Below are 24,592 nucleotides of genomic sequence, written 5' to 3' on the forward strand. Positions count from 1 at the left end.
ATGGGAGGTCATTTTTGCAAATATTGCACTTACGCTGTGTGTTTTTACTCCCAAACTCTGGAACATTTGGGACGAATAGTCTCTCCGGCTCTGCCGTCATTTGTGCGTTAACTTGTTTCCCTCACCTGCCGACTCAGCTTCTCCTCCGCCACTCTGATCTGTTGACATGTGACTCATACAGCCCTGCAGCCCAGGATATCTACACTCCAGTCAAGTAGGTGGCGGTAATGAACCCTCAGCTAGTTAACTTGATATTAAAAGGAAGATGAAAAATAAACTGAAGACAAACTAATACAATAATGATGCAAAACTGTGTATCAATTATCGAAAAACGTCAACGCTTTTACTAATTTATTTTTTTATTTTTATTTTATCAATTAGGCGTTGCAGCCCTAATAGCTACATTCATTTTTTACGATCAGTTACTTCAAATAACAATGTCTAAGCAACTTTCAGGAGCTTTTAGTTGATAGGTGTACCTAATCGCTTTGCCCATCAACACTCTTTCCCTGTACTGGTTTGGTGTTTGCATTCAGTGCTGCTGTAGAAACAAGGTGTAAGTTGTAAGATGGCAGCCACCAAGTGAAGAGACCTATTCCTTATGCAGATAAAAAAGCACTAACCACTACACACTGTACCTTTAAACGTGCTCTGAACATTACAGAAGAATTCCACATGCAGGTTTTTAAAAGTCTGATACAAATAGCAAATTTTAAGAAAACATCAAACATGGTTTAAGTATGGAATGGTGTTTTTTTTTTTTCTCTATATCTGTTAATGAGACACACACACACACACACACACACACAAATACACACACACACACACACACACACACACACACACACACACACACACACACACACACACACACACACACACACACACACACGCACACACACACACACGTGGAAATACACTTTTATTTATTGAACTGTGAAGTTTCCTAGTATCAAACCCAGATTGAATATGAATTAATTACCCCTTGTTTTTCTTGTAACATGATGAAACTTTAATTTCTTCAGTAAATAGAAGAAACGACTTAGAAACGACTTGAAATTCCTCTGTCTAAATCAGTCATTTAGTCAGGTAATCTCTTTTCTCTCAAAGGACTTTCCAAGGATTGAATCTCTGTTTTCGAGAGATCTATCTGAGACAGAGCAGCAATGGACCTCCACTGTCAGATTAATGGACAGAATCTGAGAGATGCTTGACTCTTGGAGCAAATCAGATTGAAATTAATGAGCAAAAACTGGACCTCTCCTCTTCCACCACTGGCTCTACCTCCCTCTGACTGATGGGAAGATTAAGAAACTCATGAGGCTTGTGGTAAATGGAGAGCTTAACTTACTACAGAAGACTTAACAGCTCTTCCAAGTTTCTACCTGATTAGCATACATGCAGGTATAAATCCTGCAGCTGTGGTCAGCTCAGTTTTCGACATGAACTTGCTTTTGATTCTTATACTAATACAAATAGTTGTTTTTTTTCACTGATGTATTAATTTGACAGGCCAGCAAGGAAGCACATACAACAAAAAACACCAATTGCAATATTAAATGTCATCAAACTAATTAAATATGATTGAATCAACCACAAACCCTAACACAGTGTGTGAATTGCTGGAACTAGTTGCCCTCTAGCTGCAATGCACGACAAACACAAATAAACCACACACTTACATATTGACACATACACACATACACACACTTCACACTCAGTCTACCCACATGCACATCACCAGTCTCTACTTCTTCTCCGCAAGATTCCAGTTCCACGCACACACGGTGGACCTGGTGTACCAGGGTTCTCTGCTCCACACCCGGGAGGAGCTGGCGATGGTGGTGGTGGGTCCCCTGACCTTGAACGCAGTAACGTTCCTGCTGGTTCTGATCAGATGGGGCTGTCAACAGATATTTGGCTCACTCCCTTCCTTCACGTCAAAGTTTATCATGGCTCAGGGAGTGTGGACAGTCCTCGACCCCCTGGCAGTCTTTGCAGTGGACGCCGTCCTCGGGGTAAGTCACTTAAAAATAACTTGGACACTTGTGCACTTTAAATAGGAGTTCACTTTATCTTGGCAAAGTGACTTTAGATTACAAAAAAAGGGGGAGGGGAGAGGGGCAGAAAAAATGTGCAAGGTTAGATGGGTGTAGAAATTGGCACTGAGGACAACTGAAATGATTTGGATTTTTCACCAACGAATTGCTTTAAAAAGGGATCAGCTTCTAGTTAAAAAGTGAACGAGTTTTTAATTAACTCTCATGAGACACTTTTAAAATAAACTAGTCCAAACCTCTTTTGTTGTTATTGAAAAAGGTCAGCTAAGTAGAACAGAGTAAGCAGAACAGCAGCTGATGAGTACGACATACAGTACAAGTCAGTCCGACTTGGGAGTCGTACCTTATTGCAAGTGTCCTGCCTTTTTATTTGACAGTTACAGATTTTTCTTTTTCCATCTATTGTTTCAATATCTGTCTCCTCAGCGTCTCGCCTACAGCCCAGACACACCAGTGGGCGATGCAGCCAAGCTGTACTGGCACTTTTATCGAGCTGACCAATCAGGTGCTGCTGGAGTGATCATCACTTTCTTCCTGTATGCAGTCCTTTTCCTGCTTTCTACCACCATCTTGTACATTTACCTACTCAGGTGAGACAAACAGGAGAGTAAAGGCCTGTTCTTAATCTTAGAGTTAGTTACTATGGTTAAGTCTTCCTTTTTTTTTTTTTCCTGTATGACCAATTCTAATAGGCTCACTTGACTCAAATTTTTAATACTTCCATTTCTAATATTGCCAATACAATGTTCACCTTAAATAAATATTGTATTGTAGTTGCCACAGATGCACTTTAGAATGTTTGTGTTTACTTGGTCAATTTGCATGAACAACTTGCTCTATTCATTCATACCAACAAGCTAAGATCATGTGAGTGGAAGGAGATTATTTCAAATGTTACTGCAGTTTATCACTAAACAAAGTTGGACATTTTTATTTGCATTTGGTGTTGAATGGTAAAATATAGAATTTTAAAAACAATCTCAAACCCTTTAATACAACTTAATCCTTTTTTTATTAAATACTAAACATCAGTTCTAGCTTTTTGTCCCCAGCCCCTTTTACGTGACCGAACCTGTCTCTCACATCCTGATTGCTCAATGAAATAAACAAATGAGTGACTTTATTTTGTTAGTTTTGAGTTGGCACATCCTGTAGGGACACACTCTGAGAGGAGGAAGACCCTCCCTGAAACACTGGGGCACTCACCAGTCTTCACTTCTCAAGCACCTGTTCAGAAATAACTCCAAACCGTCCACCCCCGCAGCCGCGTGCCATGTTCCGCCCCATCCACCGTTTCTTTCCCTGCTCTGTCCACAGAAAAGCACAAAAACAACTGAAAATGAAAACAAATGTTGATGTAATCCTTTTTGATTTTTTAGTCGCATGGAATTACTTATGCAGTTATGCATCAACCTAACACTTCCACACACTCACATACACACGGAGGGTTCTGACACAAAAGCGGAAACACACACATGCACCACACAGTTGCTGTTTCTGAATGCACCATACTCTGCAATCAGTTGGAATATTGAAAGCGTTTCTAATTCAAAAGTTAGATGTGTTTTGATATAGCGTGAACATATAACCCCCTTACGTTATCCAATTAGGCTGAATGTTTTGCATGGTTGGTATCACTGCAGGTTTCATACATATTGAAATGGACTGCATATACATGGTGGCGAGCATCTTAATGCACTATGTGTTCCACTCATGTCTTGCAGATTGAGGTCACTCATGCTGAAACATTCTCCTGCTTGCTTTATATTATGTTCTAGCCTCTAACACTGTTTTAACAAATCTCAAGGAAGTCTTTTTGTCCTCTGTAGGACTGTTAGAAGCTTGAAGCTTGGTAGCTGGGATGACAGAATAAAAACATCATTGTGAGTTTAAGAAGGCTGGTCCATATACTGCAGTCAAATCCTGCCTTTCCACTGATATAGGAAGTGAAAGCACAGTAACCCTGTTTTCATTTGCAGGGTGGGCTAACATGTACACATCCAACATGAGGGAGGCCTATTGCTTTTTTCAAACAGGAGGACATCACATTTTGCAGCCTTAAAGTACAAAAGTAGAGGGGTCATAAATTACTAAATAATGTAACTCAGTATTCATCCAAGGTGTGTTCTCCCACCCTCATATAAAACCAGATTCCATTAACGGCTCAAAATGTAAGAAAACCCTTATTGAATTAATCAGTTTGAGATTGGCGGCCGAGGAGAGGGTGCCATCTAATTTCAGTAAGCGGGACGCTTATCAGGCTCCAGCTAAATGGACAATATTAAAACAGCAGCCGGGAATAATGACTTCTGCCACTCAGCCGCCACACGGGTTTGTATTGAATGTAGGCCACGAGGCTGAAGCAAGGCTGATAATTTTATGGGTTACAGTTTCCTATTGGCTGCAAGGAAGGGGCTCTGACACAGAGCGTGACCTATTTCTAAAATAATGCCTCAGGCTATATGTATAGATAGAATGGACTGTTATCCTTTTTTAATTACATTTTAGGCAGCCTTTATTCACTAGCTGTAAAAATACACATCAGTGATGTCTTTTACACCTCTGTCCTTTTTGAAACTTCATAAAAACAGGACAGGGTGATGTGGAGCTGATCAGGGTCCAGTCACAAACAAACCATTACACTAAAAATGACTTAGAGTGAATTGCTTTGCATAAATAGCACACTTATCTTTGACTGTGCTAATGTGTAGAAATGTATGTAAAGCATGCATTCAAAGACATAAGAAGCATTATATATTCAGAGTTTGGTCTTAAGAGTGCAAAGCATCACAATATTCGTGAATTTGATTTGATCAATAGTAGTAATGACAAACAGATATCCCAATGAGGGGTGACAAGACCTGAAAGACTATACATCATCACTTTATTACCCGGTTACCTGAAGAACTCAAAACTAATCGGTTTCAAGATGAGTCTATCAATTTTTATGTGATTCATTTTGAAAAAAGTCTCATATTTGATTGTAGTTAGCTCTTTTTCATGGCAATGGTACTCTTCTCACTCAGCAAGTCATACCATGATACCAAAGCCCATACAGCGCAGCAGTTTTCAGTTTGACTCCATAATATCACCTTGTGTGCTTTTAATATCCCTTGCTAGTTTCTGTGCTGTTTCCTTGCTCTCCTCTTCTGTTTGCCTAGTTGCGACTAGTCAGTCATTCACCACATATCTAAATGCTTTGCCCTTTTAGTAAAATAAAATATCCTTTACGTTGTTTTTTTGATGCTAAAAACTAACATATCGGCCACATTGTCAACAGGAAGACGTGAAATTATAAACTTGTCTAACTTCTTTCTAGGATTTGATTTGATATTTGGGTTGGTATTTGAGCTGGTTGTCATTAGTGTTGTTCTTGTGATTTAGAAGTCATCTCCATTGTTTTGGAGTTCTAACAAAAACAGAGTTAAGTATTTGATTCAGGTGGCTATTTATCAGGGAAGTCATGAAATAAGGAGAAGCAATCCAAGCGTTAAGCACCAGGAGTTAACAAACAGTGATTTTCTTTCTACAGGACCCAACACAAAAAATATTCATCCCACTGTACAAAGTGTTATATGATGTAATAGAAAAATATATTTTGTTTTTGAAATCTAGTCCATAAGTTAACACTGTCCTCAAGGACAGGACTACACCAAACAAGACTTGATGAGAGCCTTCATCATCAAGGTCAAACCTAGATGTAAGTACCACATAGGCAACTTACATTCAGGGCACTCCCAACACTAAAACTGAGGACTGTTTTGATGCCAAAGATACAAAGATGTTGAATTTCTCCAAGAGAGAGACAGCATAAATGAATGAGAAGCACAATTCAAGTGTAGGATGAAAATGAATGCATGCTATTCCTGTGTCTGAGGTCAAGATTCTACAAACATCTCTCTCCCAAGAGCGATGAGGAATGATGCTGGGTTCAAAGCTCCACGCTAGCGTCTTGTATAAATCCCGGCCTCCTTGATGTTGGTTTTATTTGAGAGTTGATTACCCTCTGACAGGCTAGAATCTCTATGGAAGGGCACAAGGTCTGCTGGTTTTGATGGTCAGCCAAGGCATTTGTTTACAGACATGGTGATTCTTTTTAGGGGTTGGCTGCGTGCACCCTTGTGTGGCAAAGGAAAAATAACACTTTGGTGATGTGCGCTCATCTGGAGGTATGAATCAATACGCCTTTTGCTGTGCAGAACGTTTGCTTGTGACTCAGGCCCGTCTCTCCAGACACATCTGCAACCAGCACGTCTGTTGCATCTGCCATCTTTGAAGCTCAGCATTAACACTGAAGAGGATCCCAGGATCTGACTCCCACACATTAACAGATGTACAACCACGCAGACACACAGCCCAACACAGACAGTGCTACAGTCAGCTTGTGTTAACAAAGTGCTTCCCACTCGCAGACCAATTTGTTTGATTTCTTCTTCCTCTTTCATTGTGCTGGAATTGATGCATTATATATTTATAGAGCGTTTCACTGCTAACACGCTTTCTGTAATCAATAGAAGTTTTATATGATCTCACAGCAAGTTGGGATTTTTATTTGTTGACCTGTTCCACAAAAGACAGCCAATGTGAAAGCGAAAAAATGGACACAATGCTGTTCTGTACAAAATTGGTAGTGAGTTATTCAAAGTCTGACTCCAGATCTGACCCCAATTTGACCCTATGTGACCTTTAATGGGCTAAAAAAGTGTTTAAGTCTAACTCTAGCATGACTCCATCCAGATTCCACAACAATGGCAGAATGCTGGACGTCTTTCAGCGCCTCACAGCCAAGGAGGGGGCATACTTCCTGCCTGAAGACCTGGAGCTGTCCAATCAAGAGCTGAGCTACATCGTGAAGAAAGCAGAGCAGTGGAGAGGCTTCAGTGGGGAGAGGCGTAAGGTAAGCATCCCAACACACACTGCAGTATTTCATGTCTCTCTGAGACAACAGTCCTCTCCTCAAAGCCTTGATGATTAATTGGGCTAATGGATGTGTTCTTAACGAGACAATAAGTCAAAAGGTCACAAATGCTAATCTGTTGGATTGTGTGTTTAAATAGGGAATTACAGTTTGTTGCCTGAAACCCCCTAAAGGGTTTTGTTTAGCTGAAGTCCTGAAGAAAAAACAGGCAAAATAGGATAAATGTGAAACACAAAGGAACAATCTTTTGGCAGCCATGCTCTCCTACTGTTTCTACCTCAGTCATTTGGTCACTTTGACAAAGATATTACATTCAAAAAGATATATAAGATAGACTTATTTTATGTCACTACATTTTCTTTAGTTACATCTCAGAAAGCTGAGAATTCATCTCAGAGGTCTTTAGCTTCATTCTAATTAGTACAAGATAATTACCAAAACAGAATCCCGGCTAGCAGGCTGCTTGATTAGTCTGTGGAAACCAATTTCCAAAGATATTTCATTAAAGGACGACTGCTCAATCAACACCCTTACTGGGATGCATACAGTATGCTACACCGGGCTTTTTCCTGATGTGGACAGCTTGGTGTCACAGGGAATGTAGAGTTTGAGTTTGCATAAAGCTATGTTCTCTGAAACTGCAATTTCATGAAATATACTGGTGTATGTTTGAAAAGGTCAATGGTGGTGACACAGAGGAGGGCAGTGTATTAGCATCAGGCCTATACCTCGATGTAAAAATCTTTGCATAGTGATTGAAAATGTGACTTGTTGAGATAAGGGAAATGGAACACAGCGATCAAACCGGTGCCACCTTTAATTTATTTTGTAGAATTTGTTAGTAGCACACATTGCTCGGTGTTCTGTGTTCATTAACTTCCCTGCTCTTTGCTTGCATGAGTTCATATGGCTGTAAAAAGGCAAAATGGGACCAGAAACCAAAGTTTTCTATTTGTTTCCCAGTAAATGTGGATAGGCATTGAAATTATGCAGATTTTGTCTTGGAGGAATAAAAACTGAAATGACTAAAAACTGAAGCACTGTAAAATTTAACAATAGTGATTGACAAACTTAAAATGAGAAAATGAGTGTCTGCTAACATTGCCATACCTTTGCGAGTTTTTACTCTTGTTAAGCAAATTGCAAGAATGCTTATAGTATGTGTACAGTTATATCTTTTTGAGATAGATTCTAAAGTGAAATTCAGTTTTTACTTCAAGCTCTATGAGCATATAATCTCATCAGCAGCAGATGAACTCACTTCCTGTTCTTACAATTTGGATGACAGGCTAATAAAATAAACAAGTCAAGATAATCTTGTTCTTTCCTTCCATTTCGTTAGTTCGTTCCCCTTTTCCTTTCTTGAGAAATTGAAAATTCGGAATACTTTCTTGAATCCTGCAGAGTGTCACAAGTGAAGATGTGTTTTGTGCATAACTTATGACAATGACCATGTAAAACAGCTGTTACCCTGTCCGTCCATCTCTTTTCCCTCACGTCTTGTAAGCTTTAATGAAGTGCAGCCCTGGCTCTGAGAGGTGACTACACTGCTGCTAATGGAATGGTGATGGTCCTGTTTATTGGGAGAAAATTGAGACTCCCAATGTTTGGAGACTTTGAAAGAAATTAAAGCCCCAAAGTTTGTGATTAAGAAAATGCTTCATTTAGCTGCTGATGGCCTCTTGCTGTGGTGGCTTTGCTAAATCATCCTCACATTACTGCATATCCCCCTCCACAGCAACAATTACAGCGTAGTTCATATTGTCCCTAATTTGGCATTATTAAACTGATAAAATGCTAACACGTTAACACATTTTCCAGCATGATGATTATTGCATTTTATGATTTTTACATTATTCAGCTCAACCATTTTTCATCCGAATAGGATGGGCTTTGCCATTATTTCATAATTATTGGAACAATTTCTCCCGTGAAAAGGGTCACTTTCCTACCTCAGCAAAGACATATCCCTATTAGACTAATTTGCCTACATGCAAATTTTTGTCACTTTTCCCTCATTAACTATTTATCATAGACAGGAAAAAAAATATATTCATGAAGCTGAGCAAAGGAGCAGCCCGACAGAGCTGAAACTAATATTTTGCAACTCTAATGATTTTATGCATCCTTAATTAGATAGAATAAGGTTGATATGATTAGGTCAGGATGTAGTGTTTTTCATTAAAAATACATTTCAGAAACTGTATTCCAAATGTGCCCTTGCAATTAAATAATGAATCCGACGCATTCCTTATTACGGACCCAATTAATATCAGAGGCAAGGGCGTAATTTTAATAACAGTGGGCCACGAGGCCTTCATTAGCCGAGTGAGAGAAAGGAGGGATGAGGAAAAGCAAAACAAGGCACACACAGGAACAGCAGCAGTCTGATATTGAGCCAATTTTACAAAGTTATTGAACAGCACTCTCTTAAAAGGATAAAGCATGACATTTTCCACAAATTAGATCTGGGGCAAGCAGGAACTGAAAATACCTCCTGTTTGTTTTATCCTAATTTGATAGCAGTCATAGATCAGGTGCAAGACAGGGAAACTGAAAATAGAAAATCATTTACAGAGTCACAAATGAAGGTCTTTAAAGGTTACTTTAGTATTTAAGGAAGGGGAAATGATGCAACAGTGTTAAACCATCTGAACCTAGTGGTAAGTCAGCCAGTTTCCCCTTTGCTAAACCAGCTCATCTGCATTATTACTGGCATGTGAGGTGGATCACAATAATTATCTGCTTTAAGTGGCACCTGTCAGTGGGTGGGTTATGTCAGGCGGCAGGGGAACATTTTATCCCTAAAGTGAAGTTAGTACCAGGAGAGTAAGAAGGGTATCAAGATAGAGGGGACTTTGTCAAAGGTGATGGCTGGACAGTTTGGCCAGAGCATCTCCAAATCTGTAGCTCTTGTGGGTTGTTTTTGGTAGGGCTGCACGATTATCGCAATCGCAATCGCAATCGCAATCGCAATCGCAATCGCAATGTCAGCACACGCAATTATGTAATCGCAAAAGAGGTTATCGCAATCGCAATCGCAATGTCAGCACATGCAATTCAGATTTTTCTCCATGATAACCAAGCAAGCGTGTAGACTCATCATGACACAACTTTTTTTATTAAATCGCAAGCACAATCGCAATCGCAATATTGTCCACCTAATCGCAAATCGCACCTTTTCCCCAAATCGTGCAGCTCTAGTTTTTGGTCTGTAGCACAAGAAATGGTCCAAAGGAAGACAACAAGTGGTAACAGGTTATGGGCTGCCAAGACCCATTGATGGGGTGCTAAGGATGGCTGTGTGGTCAAACCTTGAGCATCAGAACTAGACCATGGATTCATTCAAAAATTAATCTTAAATGTCATACAGTACTTTTAGCGAGGCGTGTGTTTGTTTAAGAATCAAGTGTTGATCAGATCAAAACAAACTTTCTCCTTTTTAGTAGCTACAACATGCCAAGGTAAGGTATTTATCAGTACAGTTATGTAGCGTTATGGTGTGAAACGTGACATCAAGCTAACGTTGCATTAGCCATCAGCAGCCCAGTGCTCTGATGTATCTGTAGGCTAACATGACAACTAGCAAACACTGTCACTTTGTTTGTAGTTGAGTAGCCGTCTATATTTAGTGCAGCTGGCAGGTGCCCTAAGACATATCTGTTTTGGTGCTGGATACCATAGTGCACTTTTGGTGAAATCCATGTCTTATCAGGACCTGAAAAGAGGCAAGTATAGATAATATCAGGCAAGTGGTCACTGTGTTATAGCTGATCTACATAAATTGGCTTGTGTTGTCATGATTTTACATGTGGTTATAAAATGCACATAAACAAAAAATGACAAAGATAAAAAGAAGTAATGTCTTTGTGCTGTGTTGTAACTTCCAGGTCTAGGATCTAACAAAAATCTGCCCATCACTGGATCCCCCTGCAGCACTGTAACTATAAAAATGAATCCAGGTCCAATAACCAACCTGCAAATGGCCTATTATTATCAAACTTGTAATCTTCATAAGGCAGTCATAAAAGCAAATTCTAATTTTCACTTTCTCACCAATTAACTTTATATTATACTGTAGATCTGTCCCTGGCATATGATTGTTTTAGTTGCTTCAATCTTCAAATATTACTTGCAGTGTTACCTGCAGGACAAGATGACAGTGGTAGAGCTCAGTGACCAAGAAAAAACACAGATAAAGTCAAGGCCCTGTTCCCCTGTGTGTCCTTCAATCTAAAACTCAGGAAGGAAGGAGTGAGTTTCTGCCAAAAAGGAATAGTTTTGAGTGTGTTGCATAAAAGCTGAGGCAGGGGCATCACCCAACAATTATGACAATCTTCATGACTGAAATTCTTCATGAATAACCTTGGATTTTCTTTCCCTACTTGCCAACATTCATCACAGAATCCACAACATTTAGCATGCTTTTTTTTAACATTTTAATTTACACAAAAGATCGCTGCCCAAGGTGTTTAAAACTTGTGGGAATATGAAATCTCAAGTAAAAGTTTCCCACAAAATAGATGGATTAGCATTAGCATGGAGGCTAAAAAAATTGGAGCACCAGCACATTCTGGAGTGAGGCAAAGCCAGTACTTAGCATGTATGTCTAAAGTAAAACTTGTGTAAAATTAAACCATCTGCAGTCAGTCAAAACTTTCTCAGTGTTTTCAGTGCCATCATGCTCAGAGCTTGCAAGTGTGCTAGCATGCTACACACCCTGCTAGTGGTTGGATAATGAGTCCCATTAATTATGTAAAGGCAGTGATGCAGATGGACCTAATTAATTGTCTCCCGTCACCCCCTTGATTACTGTACCTGGAAGGGAGGTGTTAATTTCTGTAATACTTAAGCAGGTATGCAAACTGTTTTGTCAGAGCCTCTTCCATGACAATGACAGAGTAGAGAACCAGCTTACCCGCTGCAATGCTCTTTTCCTGTTAATTCACCGAGAGGAAACTTTCCCAGTGGTAGTGGTGACATTGTGATAATTGAAGGAGAGAGGGAGAGATTAAAAGAAGTGGGGAAGTGTGGAGGGAGCAAGGAGGGAGCTTGTGTGGTGGCCCTGGAGATGTTTTCGCAACTTGATTGCATCAACATTTGCGTACCTTCGCGCCGTTTGTCTCCGTATGTCTAGGTAATGGGTTTCCAGCGGGTAAGTTTGGGAACACCCAAGGTGCTTTGCAACAGCAGCGTGGTTGGTGGGGAGTAAACCTGTTAAGAGTCAAGCAGCACAGATTGGATGGTAATGATAACCTGAGTCTGCAAGGCTGGCTGTTAATCATAGAGGATGTGTTCTCCATGCTAACCCACAGCCGTAACATGATTGGACCACCTGACCAAAGACACACCAGGGCGCTCTGTTTTCTTAATAATCTTGTGACACAAAAATAAATTTGTATCTGTAATCTCATTGCACTGCTTAATTCAGAAATATTCCATATCACCGCAACCCTCCGAATAAATCATCAAGTAATACAATTTTTCTATAGTTGTTGCAGAAAACCTGAAAAACGCTGCGTAGATGTAGAAAAACACATTTTATTACTTTAATGAAATCATAGTTACATTTTCTAAAAACTAAGACATTTGAAATCTTATGAGAAATAAAAAAGAAAAACAATATTAAATTTATAAAACAGCCAACAGAAGAGCACTTAAGTTTCTGTGCAAACAATGAAGTGTGAGGCCACCTGTGATGCAAATCTAACCTCAAGTTAAGGAAGAAGAAGAAGCTTTTGTGGAAAGAAAGGTGGACAGAGGAGGCAGTGGGTTGTGACAGGATACACAGGAACCGCTGTCATTTAACAATAGAACCCTCAGCTCCTGAATAGGAACCCAAAACAGCAACACAGGAACACAGGAGATGCAGGAGAGGAAGAGCCAGTGCATCAATAGTGCAGGAAGGGAGTCAGAGGGCACCTCCTGGTCCAGTGTGTATGGATGTGTGTGTGTGTGTGTGTGTGTGTGTGTGTGTGTGTGTGTGTGTGTGTGTGTGTGTGTGTGTGTGTGTGTGTGTGTGTGTGTGTGTGTGTGTGTGTGTGTGTGTGTGTGTGTTATCATGTGTGACGGTGTGGGGTCACCATAGTATTCCCAACCCCCCAATAACCTCTGCTGAAGAGCAAAGTGGTCAGTGTGCATGCATGTGTGGGCATTTTAGCTGCTTGTGTATCCAGAGAGGTTATACAGTTTGTCTGTGCATGTGCAAGTCTGACCACACACAAACCTTTCAGTGCACTTGTATGTGCATGTCACATTAGAGTGGGCTTCTTCAATTACAGCAGTTAATTTTTTTTTTCTTTTTTTTAAGTGGACAGCGCTGAGGGCCCCAACTGCCCCAGGCGATGGCAGCCAGGCAGGCAAGGACAGGAGCAACGTAGCAGCAAACACAGCTTTCACAGTCAGAGCATTAGGGAGCTCAATATGAGATATGACTGCACAGGCTACATGCCTGTGTTTCTGAAAAGGTCATGGACTTCGCTGGGCAGCAATGTGTGAAAGCAGTGCTCAGTGCTACAAAAAGAAAGAAGAACAGATAAAGATCAAACTGATGGACTCACCTCCAAATATACATGCATAAGATTTTATCAACAGATGCAAGTATACGTCCATCTGAACAGACCATCACCATTAATACTAAACTTGTACTACTTGTTATAAAGTTACATTTTTTTTTGCCTCAGCACTCTTATTAATGAACCCTGCCTCACCAGTATTTTGCAAATCAGTTCTCTAAAAGCAGCAGATTCAACAGTTGATATTGGAAGTAAGTCTTCAGTCGTATACTTTGCAATCATTTTGTTTAGTCCTTCCTGGTTTACAGATTGTGGCGCAAGTGATGATCTAAGATTGAGGCTATGTCCACATGCATATATTCTCATACGTTTAGGCCTGTTACCTTCACTAAACCACAGTTTTATGTCACTTAAAACAATGTTCTCTAAAAACTTCACCCAAAGTGAAGATTTTGGAAAACTGGCTGCGTGTGGACGCCAGAGTTTTTTGTTCTCAAACACCACAGCTGAATGATGAGGGTTCATTCTGATGGGTTCTACGTCAGAAAAATGCTACCCGTTATGGGTCTGGCATGCTTCCAGACACACTGCGTATGGGTAAAAGTATTATTAAAAACAAATGAGGATGGGGTATTCGTTTTTGGAAATTCCCGGCTTCGTGTGGACAAGGCCAAAGCCTCAGTGTTCAGATAAAGTGGCTCTTCCTTGGCCTACCAAACTAACCCAGGATGCACGTGGGCCCTCTGTGTTTATAGCACCCAGCTCTTTGGCTTCTAGGTTAGCAGAAGCATGTAATCCTAACCGATCTCTGTGAGTGGTCCTCAAAGTTTTCATTCAATTCGTTACTGTTTGCTTGTCCTTGATCTGGAAGAGGAAAAATAATGCTACAAAGAAGCAGAGGCCATTTTGAATAACTTTTTGTGCATGCACAACATGACCTCGCAGTGTTCCCTGTTCAATCAAACTTTCTCGGCTCAAAAGCCGTGGCAGATGATTGTTCACCATGATTGTGGTTATCCTTGAGGTTTGAGTCTGGTAATGAATGTTCTTCCTTTTCACTTTTACCAAATGTCTGGTCATAGTGATGCCAAGTGTTTGCTTATTGTTCATCAGCGATGGTGCATTCATTTACATTTAGCTGTAAATAGATCAATACTAGTAAGAAAAATATTGAAATAATAATTCAAGTTTTAGCACCTTGTCTTGCCATCTTTTTTACTTTGTTGAACAACTGTGGGTCAAAGCAAGGCCATACACAATTGCCTTACCACAGCTTCAAAACAAACAAACAAAAAAACAATAGGAATTTGATAGTTAGAAAAGTATCCAATGTCTAAAAGAACAGAGTGCCAGTGTACCAGGACCAGGACCAGTGGGATACTGGCTACTTGGGGAAAAAAGGGGTTGTCACCAGTTCAACTGACTGGCCTTAGAGACGATGGTCCTTCAAGAAGGTGGCTTGGACTTAGTTCCAACATGCAGCTCTTTGGGTTCCCAACAGTCTTTGTGTTTTCTAATCTTTACTCTCTCTTATTTTTGAATGAAGACATAAATGCCCCAAAATTAACCTCATATATAGAAAAAGAAAAGCAGTAATCACCTGGACTGTATGCTAATTTTATGTGTGGTTATCAATTTCAACACTGTCATTTTCCAATACTCTATATTTGTCTTTGAATAAAGATAGGCCTTTATCTTCCATCTGTTTTGTTTGAACCCACAAGTTGATACTTCCAGCCCCTTCACAAACACATCACTGCAATGTCTCATCCCATTTCCAAACAGGGCCACATTTCTAGCCGTAGGAAGGGAGAAAGTGTTCCAGTATGAACTTGTCGGTGTGAACACTTTAATTACAGGGAGTGTCAGCCGCATTGCTTAATGTGTCCCTCACAATTAATCCAAGGAGAGGATGTCATTATCTAAAGCCTGAGCCTGGGCAGCTTTTCTGGGAATAAAAAAAAAAAAAAAAACGAAGGAAGTGCTCAACTTGAAGTCGACCTCTGTGTCACACAGAAGGATCAAGCCCAGACACTTGGAGATTTTTCCAAAAGATTTAATCCTTCAGATGTTTAAGACACTTGCCTCTTCTGACTCCATCAGTGAGGAAGAGATTCCTCCTTTAATTTCTTCATATTATGAAGCTCTGCCCGTAAGCTGTCAAAACAAGTCCAGCTGTAAGAAATTAGACTGACTCCAGGTTTCGGTTTGAGGAGCTCTTTCTTCCTCTCTTCTATCTATCATCCTTCTCCTCCTTTAGCCGAAGATGTTGCGGCCTGTTGCTTCACCATCTCCCCAACAGAAATAAAAAAGTGACACAGGTATGAGTGAGAATAGATCAAGCAGGGCTTTTAACAAAACTAAAGAGATTTTATGAAAGTTCCAGGCATTTTCCAGAACGAACCACCTGACAAAGATCTGTTCTATAAACTAAATCCTAATTAAAAAGTTGACTGACAGATGCTTTATGTTTAGGCCAGGGGGACCTCAGTTTGTGGTGACAGAAATTCATTATGCCAGCTGAAGAAATGTTATGAGTGTTGTATCACATATGGAGGAAGTCTGTGCAAACACAAAGAGGCAGAGCTGTTTGTTGTGATGACCTAAACAAACATACAAAGCTGCATATACAGCTCCTGACTCCACAGAGCTTTTCCTATTTGACAGATCTGATTATTTGTGACTGTCGGCCGATGGTCACTTCTTCCTCTCTTTCTTCTTCCCTTTCCTTTAAAGTGTTTGACCTTGGCTGCTTCCTGCGGCCTGGAGGGGAGGGGAAAGGTCTGGTGATCTTGACAGGTGTCGCGTCTCAACAGCTCCACATGACATCCTCAGGAAAGATAGACATTTTGAGTTTTTTCTTTTTTTCCATAAGGGCTTCACTTAAAACCTTAGAGAGACAAGAGGTGTGTCCATGCATGCATGTGAGTGTGTGAGTTTTCACATGTACAGTACCTAGGCAATGTGCATGTGTGCGTACGTCTTACCACTCATCCCCAGCTCCCATTTCGATTATTGGCTCGGATACTTATCACCTCTAGCCTCCGAGGCCTGATTAGGTTGAAGCTACTCCAAAGTCAAATTTTGGATATCAAAGGCAACACTCAACTTTGGCATCTGTCTGCAGCATCTTAATTCCAAGCCCAGGCTCCTGACATGTTGAGAATTGAGCACAACGTCTTAAAATATGTGCTCTGCACTGTTAAAGTGAGTGAATGTGTTTCCTGAGGGAGGTGTGTCTACAAATACTGAAGTTGTTGTGATTTACCATAACACGGTCAGTGTAACCTCTTTTTTTTCTTTTAAATAAATAAAAGACAGTAAGATTTCCAATAAATGTAAAAGTCAAAGGATGCAATTATTCAACACAATCCTTAAATCAACCCTTTTCTGGTAATTGAAGCTTTAATATTATTTTTTTTACAATGTATTTTGACTAAACTCAGTTTTGTCAAGCCATACTGGCATTGTCAACATCACAAACTTGCAAGTTGATGCATTACTTTGTTGTGTTAGAAGCTAAATCGCCTTCATGATCCCTGAATCTCAGATTCAGACAAACAGGTTTATGTGTCGGTCATTTTTTAAGCATGAGAAGCGAATGGTTTCTTTAATTCAATAAAGTTTCAGGTAAACTTAAAGATGCTCCAGAACAAAGATGTGAGCAATCTCTTAAGGGCCTTCAATGAGTCAGAAGTGGTGCAAGTAAAAGATGAGATATCTGAGTTGTTTACTGTAGGCTTGGAGTAGGCTTTATATCCTGCAAAGGAGATTAGCAACAGTAAATTATGCATATCTTATTTTATGGATTATCTCAAGCACTCAGAGATACTATCTCACTGGATAATCTCTTTTAAAGTTGTTCGTTTATTTTGAATGTAAATATAGTCTTTGTTGCTTGTTTATCTTTTCTCGAAGTCCAATTTGGTCTGTGCTACTTTTGGCTTGAGTGTGTTATTGCACTTTAACTTCAAGTCGAAATATTTATAGGCGCTGATCTTTGCTTTACAGCCACAGTAATGAGAGGAGAGTGGAGGGAAAGCCACTGTAGCGTACTAGCCTTTTTATCACTCTGTACATGTGTGTATATATGTATGTGTGTGTGTGTGTTTCCCCGCATGCAATATGAATGGGTGGCCTGTCTTGTCCAGTGGTGCGTTTAACCAGACACAGACCTTTGCTTCAGCCAAATCAGGCCCAACGCAGACAGTGTGCATCCATGCCATTTTCAAGCTGCTCCAATTATATCTGCTGACCGTCCACATATTGGCCAAATTTACAATAATAGCATATCTATTTCCATCCTAATGGCTGACATTGCTTGGCTTATCCATGCATGTATGTCGGTAGTCTTTTATGCTTCGTGGTTTGGTCTGTTCCCAGCCATGTGCAATGTGCAGTAGCATGTCTTAGCCCTCTGTATGTGCTGTATCAGGCCACTGTGTATGTGTATACGTGTTTGTGTGCACATGCATGCATTAATATCTCTATGGATAAGCATGTGCATTTGTACAGTCTGACCTCTATAGCTTGCTCATTTATATTACAGTGTTTATGTGTGTCTGCTATTTAAAATGTTTGAATGTGTGAACCCAGTGCCTGTGTGTTGGTGCATGTGTCTGTGTGCTCATGTTGGCATGTGCACGTGTGCGTGTGCCCACATACAGTCAGTGCGCGCAGTTCAAACCAAGTGCTCGGCAAACAGGCCTTGAGCCCGGGCCAGCTCTGACAGACAGGGTGGTGGTGGTGGAGTGGAGGGATTGACCCTCTACAGCTCAGAGAGCCTCTGCACAGTACACCCACCCCCCCCCACACACACACACACCACCACCACCTTACCCATCTCCCCACAGCCCTCCCCCTACCACTCTCCCCCCACTCCCTGCTGCCTAGCCCCAGGCGCCCGCAGGCACTGGAGATGCACGCATGCGTTGCCTCGCTGTGTGAGGCTTTGTCTGTTTGTGAGCAAGGCTGTATGTGTGTGTGTTAGCATGTAGATGAGTGTAAGTGTGTATGTGTGTGTTGGTGTGCGTGCATGAGGATGAGGATCTGTGGACAAAAGAAGCAACCATGTCTCTCTCGCTTGGCAATAATCATTGATGCTTCTTTCTGCTCTATCTGCTCTTGTGTGTCTGCTGCATTTCTTGTCATGACTGCCTTTTGTTTCAAAAAGTACAAACAAATCATTGTCAAATGCTGAAACTTATAAAATAACAATATTATTAACAACAGGAGGAGTTGACTGGAAAAACCTTGTTTCTTCAATACAATCCGAGGTATAGCTACTATCCAGTAGCAGAAGTTAAGAGAAAATTGAACATTTTCTCCAAGTATACGAGCCAGAAAGCTGATTATGATAAAAACCACTGCTAATTGCTTAACAAAAGAGGTTTCTACATACAGTATGTATGACCCAGCTTTTATTCACAGTTCAATTTTCCCTTGTTGTGTGTGCTTGATAAAAAAGAAGGGTCCCCTTCTGGTTCTTTGTAATCAAAACAAATAGAAAAATGAATATGGTCATCATTCAGAGCTTTGATTAATGTATTGCATGACTATTCCATGGCTGTGAAAAGGTGGTATCAGTGAAGATACATTTAAGAGTGAGTGACAATTGAATCAAGTCAGTTATTGAATTTAAAAAAAACATCAAGTTTATTTCCGATAATTTTGCTGGTTGAGACTCTTTTATAAACTGTTCCAATCATATTTCACGTTGCTTTTTTGAGCCGATGATGCTGGAATGCAGAGAGTGCAAGCACAGGGAATCACTTGTGAAAGTGATGGTTGTGTATTTGATAAACCTGCCAAGATACACTTTTTCTCTTGGACCTTGCAAACTGTACCTGAAGTTTACACAATGTTTTTGCACATCCACATTGAAGCTCAGAGGTTTTAAAGCATTTTGATGAGCTACCTAAAAAAGCATTTCAAAGCACCTATTCTATGTATAGCTCTACTTCATGTCCAGACTATTCCTGACATGCATGAGCTGGACAATGCAGTCAAGTTCTTTTCAGGTGTAGCACTAGTGAGAACACAAAGTGCAGCTAAATTCACAAATCCAGCCATTCTTTCTTGCGTTACTCCAAATGTAGCCCTCAAAAGATGTCAGTACCAGTATTCATGCATCAACCACCCTCTTCGTAATGCAAGTATACCCAGCTGCTGCCCAGTCTTCTCACTAAGCTCCACTGTCAATCCCACTGCCCCAGCCCCATTCCAAGTGCCAGGTCCAGGACCAACACCATCCTCAGTTTTCTCCCAAAGCAAAACCTATATCCCATAGTGCTCCAATCTTTCCCCAAGTCTCAGTCCCAGCCCTAGTCCCAGCCACAGCCGGGGCTTCCATGTGCGACTGACACATAAATAACCAAGCCTGTCCGCCACCCAGGCAAATTCAAATGCACCTGTCAAAGTGATGAAGCACCCGCCCGCAGGGAAGCATTGTTTACATTTTCACTCCACTCTTCACAAAAGTGAGATTCTAATTATTTTCCCACTGTAAATTAAAGCCAAGTGGGACAGAACTACGAACCAAAATGATCATGGCGGTGGCAGGAGGAAACCTCAGCCCTCCCATGTATGCGTTGCGTTGGGACGAGGTGGGAAATGGCTGTAGAAAGTGTGTGGGTGGGAGATGAAGGAAAGGGTGGTGGCTTTTGCCTATGGAGAGGGAAGACAGCCAGAGAGGATGGAGAAAACCAAAACAGAGGTATAGCATTCACACAGCCTGGGTAGCAAAGCCTCCTTATGTGGTCATTACAGGAAGGGTTCAGAGAACCTCAACCAACTGGAATACATTATTCCCTCACATTTCATACATAATAATGTGCCAAAAATGTGCTGCATTATTTTTCATATCAATGGACAGGACTAGGAAAGAAGGACAGACAGAGAGAAAAAGAAAGAAAAAAGATTTGATTAGTGCAGGCTAGCATGCAAATGAAAGGCAAACTTGGACAGTGAAGGGGAGACCTGAGAAGAGAGAGTGCATGAATGGTAATGATGGCTATCTACTTTGGATCAATCATTAAAGGTTGAGGGGGACTGACAGGCTGCTTGTGCCATGCCTTAGGCTCCTGTGCTGGACATTTGCCACCGTGGCTCAGTCTGCCTGTTCACTGAGACCTCTCTGTGTCTCCTGCTTTCAGGTCAAACACATACAAGCACATATGTACATTTCTAATTATATATCATACACAAATAAAAACAGCTTGGCACGCTGATGTTTACCCATGTTTTTGAATCAGGCAAACTTATCAGATTCCTCAGGTGAGGAGAGAGTGAACTAGCATTTACAACGTATTTCACAAAATATGTAAACCAAAGCGAGCAAAAAATAAAGTAAGTGTCACACTTGAGCAACCAAACCAAACAAGCTACAAAAGTAAAGCTTGTTACCTCTCATTGTTTTATTCTGAGGCCTTGTGTCTCATGTTGATTATTGTTAATGATTCAAATTTTTCAGTACCGTCTCAAAATGCAAACATGTAAGTTTATTTTGCTTGGCACCTGATTTTTCTGACTTGGCTTTTGATTGGCTCCCATCCTAACAACTGTTATGGCAATCAGTAGAAAAGACAAAGTTTTCTGCAAATCTTAAGAAATAAGTTCTGGGACTGTTTTGATGTCTTTTGAAACATGTTGTGTGGAGTCACAGTAGAAATATCCTTAAATTATGTTAAACTCCAGGCTCAATGTTTATAACTGAATCCAACAAGGTAAATATTAGACATAGATATTTGTGACAGTGAAGGACATATGAGATAAATGGACCATGCACAATATTTAGCACAAATATCACTGTTTGATGCATTATACAAGAGTTAGCTTAAAGCTAATTTACATCTCAATCAAATCACAATTCATCTCAAAATTCACAAGTCTCATTTAAATCATTATATTTTTGTAAATATGATGATTTGTTGCTCATAGAGATGCACGATATTGATTTTTTGCCGATATCCAATATGCCGATATATCGAAACCCCTTTTGGCCGATACTGATACCGATACCGATAATCACAAGTTTGTTTGTTTTTTTCACTGTAAAGAAAGCTAAGTCTATCTTGTACTGGAATTTATACGTTACTCTTATTGTGACGGTCTTATTTGTTTAAGAAACACACATAAAACAAGACAAAAAACATTTGATTTTACCATAAATAAGAAATTATTTTTTCAAACTCAAGACATTCAGTATTGAAATACAGAAAAATAATTTCTTTAGATCACATAAACTTTAAATATACAATGCATTTTTAAACATAATCAAGTTGCATTTGATTATTTTAGAGCTACTGTAACAACCTGGTCACAGACACAGAGCTCTGCAGTGCACATAAATGAAGTGCTACATTTTATTTAAGGAGCTTATTTTTCAGATGGAAAATAATAATAATCCTAACTGAATAGCACCTTATCGGCTGTGCTTATCGGCAGAAATTTTCATATCTGCCGATACCGATAAACGTGTTTTTAAGCTTTTATCTGCCGATACCGATATTGTGCTGATAGTATCATGCATCCCTAGTTGCTCAAGTTATAAAAATCCTAATTTAGGCATGGAGATGGGTCATTTTTTAAATATCATTTTTGGAAATTACAAGTGCATCCATTTTTCTTTGAGGCAGCTTCTTTTTTTTATTTATTTATTTTACATAAACTCACAAATCGTCTCTGAAATTCCAAATCCATCTTTTGACAGACTTTATACTTGCACGCACTTGAATAAAAGTGATTGATAGACCAGTCAAATTTTGTCACAAGTCACAGCAGATTTTTTTTATAAAGAAAGGCTTTCCACAGGCGTCTCTATTTAGTAACTCATTGCCTTTATCCAGCATTCACATGCAGTGTGGTGGGATTGGGTAGGTGTGAAATCGCATCTTCTCCCAGAAAGACAGACAGACTATATTGTGAACCATGGAGCCATGTCTGCAGCTGTGCCATCCCCACTTCCTGTGCCTGGTCCCTCCCTCTCAGGCTCTCTGTGCATTTGCGGTAATGTCTACAAATCCTGAAATTTATGTCCCTGCTGGAAAACATGGTTTGCCGTTTATAGTCGTCCGCTAAAAGAAATAAGGCCCGTCTCTCCTGATGCTAGTCAAGGGACTGATGCAGACTCTATCAGATTTCTAAATACAGACCCCAACAATAAATCCCGGCCTGATTGGGTTTGAATTGGGTTAGCTCACTTGAATGCTATCTGCTTAACCCACAGCTGGCCTGTCTGCTCCATGCAGGCATTGAACCTAAATCAGTCACTTAGTGCTATCAAATGGAACAATGGTGGAGTGGAGAGAGCACTCACGCTAGGGCTAGGAGCCAGGCTAGCATCATAACGCAACACAACAGACCAGAACAGAGTAGTGTGGAGCAGACAGGCCTCTTAATGCTCGTTCCTTTTTGTGTCTCAGCAATGATGCATCCTGAGAGCCATGGTGCATTGCATGAAATGGCATCACCCAAACCGAACACACAAACACCTTTTCAAGCTTTTGTCTGGTCTTGTCAAGTGGATTTCACGTGCTAATTAGCGTAGGATGGTGGCATGGCTAACATCAAAAAAATCTATTTTCATGCAAGCCAAAATACATACACATGCACACTACACAAGGGAATTTAAGCAGGTGTGTTTAACCAAAGTGACTTAGAGCACAGAGGAATGAAAGCAGGGTGTTTCTATCAACACTGTACAGCTTGGTTTATACAATCCTGGACTGGGGCCTATACTGGGGTCATACGCACACTTCTTTGACCAGTGCAGCTGGAGAGGGATTTTCTTAATCATTTTTCTCCTCAAATGTATGACTTAAGATGCTTTTTTACAGTGTAAACAAGGAAGAAAACAGGAAGAATTCTTGGATTTTCCACACACTTCCACTTATGTTTCTTCAAAAAGAAAAAAAGAAGCAAATCAACATACACACACTATCCAAACAGACTGATTGCTGCCTAGAAGAGGTGCTGATTACTTAAGGAATTCAGGTAATCACTTTCCCCCAGTGTGGGCCCAGGCCAACCTCCAGGCAAGGCGCAATTGAGGCGATTTCGCTAATGAGTGTCTTAATTAGCGTTGAAGAGATGCATCCTCGCATCCCCTTTATACACACACAAGTACACACCTTCTTTAAATGTACCCAGCAAGTCTCCCTTTCTTTGCATTTGTGACTCTTTGACATTTTGACAATGAGGTCCTTTCTGCTTTACGAGTGTTGCAGTTTACGCCGTGTCTCTAATTATGAGCGGGGTAATGGCTCCCACTGTTTTCACGATGAAGTGCCTTGAGTTGTGTTTGGCTAACCATTTGTAAGTGTGGGGTGACATCGATACCCCACCAAATTAGAGCTCTCCTTCAGCTTGACCCTGCCACTCCCAGCCTGCTGAATGAGTTTGCCTTTTCCCTTTTTCTGTGTTTTTAAATGAATCATAATTACGCAGCCAATTAGGGAGTCACCTTGAGTTTTAGAAACTGCTTGAAAAACTTCCTCTTCCTGAACTGCAAGTGTGTGTGTGAGACTGTTTGTTCGAATGAATTTGGCTATAATAATGCACTAAACGTACTTTGAATTTCACATTTTTTTGACCTTGGATTACACAAAAAATATTTTTCAATTGATTGATTGACCATGTATGGATAAAAATGTACACCTTTCTCTTTATTTCACATAACGTATGTGACCTCCCATGATGCATGCAATCAGCACACACTCACCAGCAGACACTATCAGAAAGAGAGGGAGCTTCCATGATCTTCACACATGGATGATTTCGAGTTACATGACCTATATAACATGTTACACGCTCTGCTTGCTCCACGTGTCTCACCCTAATACAGAGGGGCAGAGCATTACAGGTGTGTAAGCCCCCCCTGTACCCACACACACACACACACACTTACAAAGAGTCATAAACAAGCCTGCCACAGGATTAAACATATGTATGCATGATCACAAACACAACCTGTCTCTTTACCTGCCACAGATCAGGCCCCACAGGACTCATACACTGCGAGGAATTAGCGTGCTGATGTACTGTACGCCTGTGGTGCTTATCTGCTGGCTGCAGTCGTATGTAATTAAATGAAAATCTTA

At 40.4% G+C, this 24,592-nt stretch overlaps 1 protein-coding gene across 6 annotated transcripts in view; it reads left to right on the forward strand.

Annotated features, from left to right (window-relative positions):
- ofcc1 (orofacial cleft 1 candidate 1) overlaps positions 1-24,592 on the forward strand; it is a 180,058-nt gene that overhangs the window by 64,638 nt on the left and 90,828 nt on the right. For all 6 annotated transcript variants that reach the window (XM_074693846.1, XM_074693844.1, XM_074693843.1 and 3 more), the window contains 3 exons: positions 1,766-2,018; positions 2,487-2,650; positions 6,798-6,957. In XM_074693846.1, the coding sequence (XP_074549947.1) occupies positions 1,766-2,018; positions 2,487-2,650; positions 6,798-6,957 (577 nt within the window). The remainder of the gene's footprint in view (positions 1-1,765; positions 2,019-2,486; positions 2,651-6,797; positions 6,958-24,592) is intronic.

The sequence above is a fragment of the Halichoeres trimaculatus genome, unplaced genomic scaffold, assembly GCF_033239565.1.
Source record: "Halichoeres trimaculatus isolate MK-OKI-2021-1 unplaced genomic scaffold, fHalTri1.1 fHalTri1_scaffold_18, whole genome shotgun sequence".
NCBI lineage: Eukaryota > Metazoa > Chordata > Actinopteri > Labriformes > Labridae > Halichoeres > Halichoeres trimaculatus.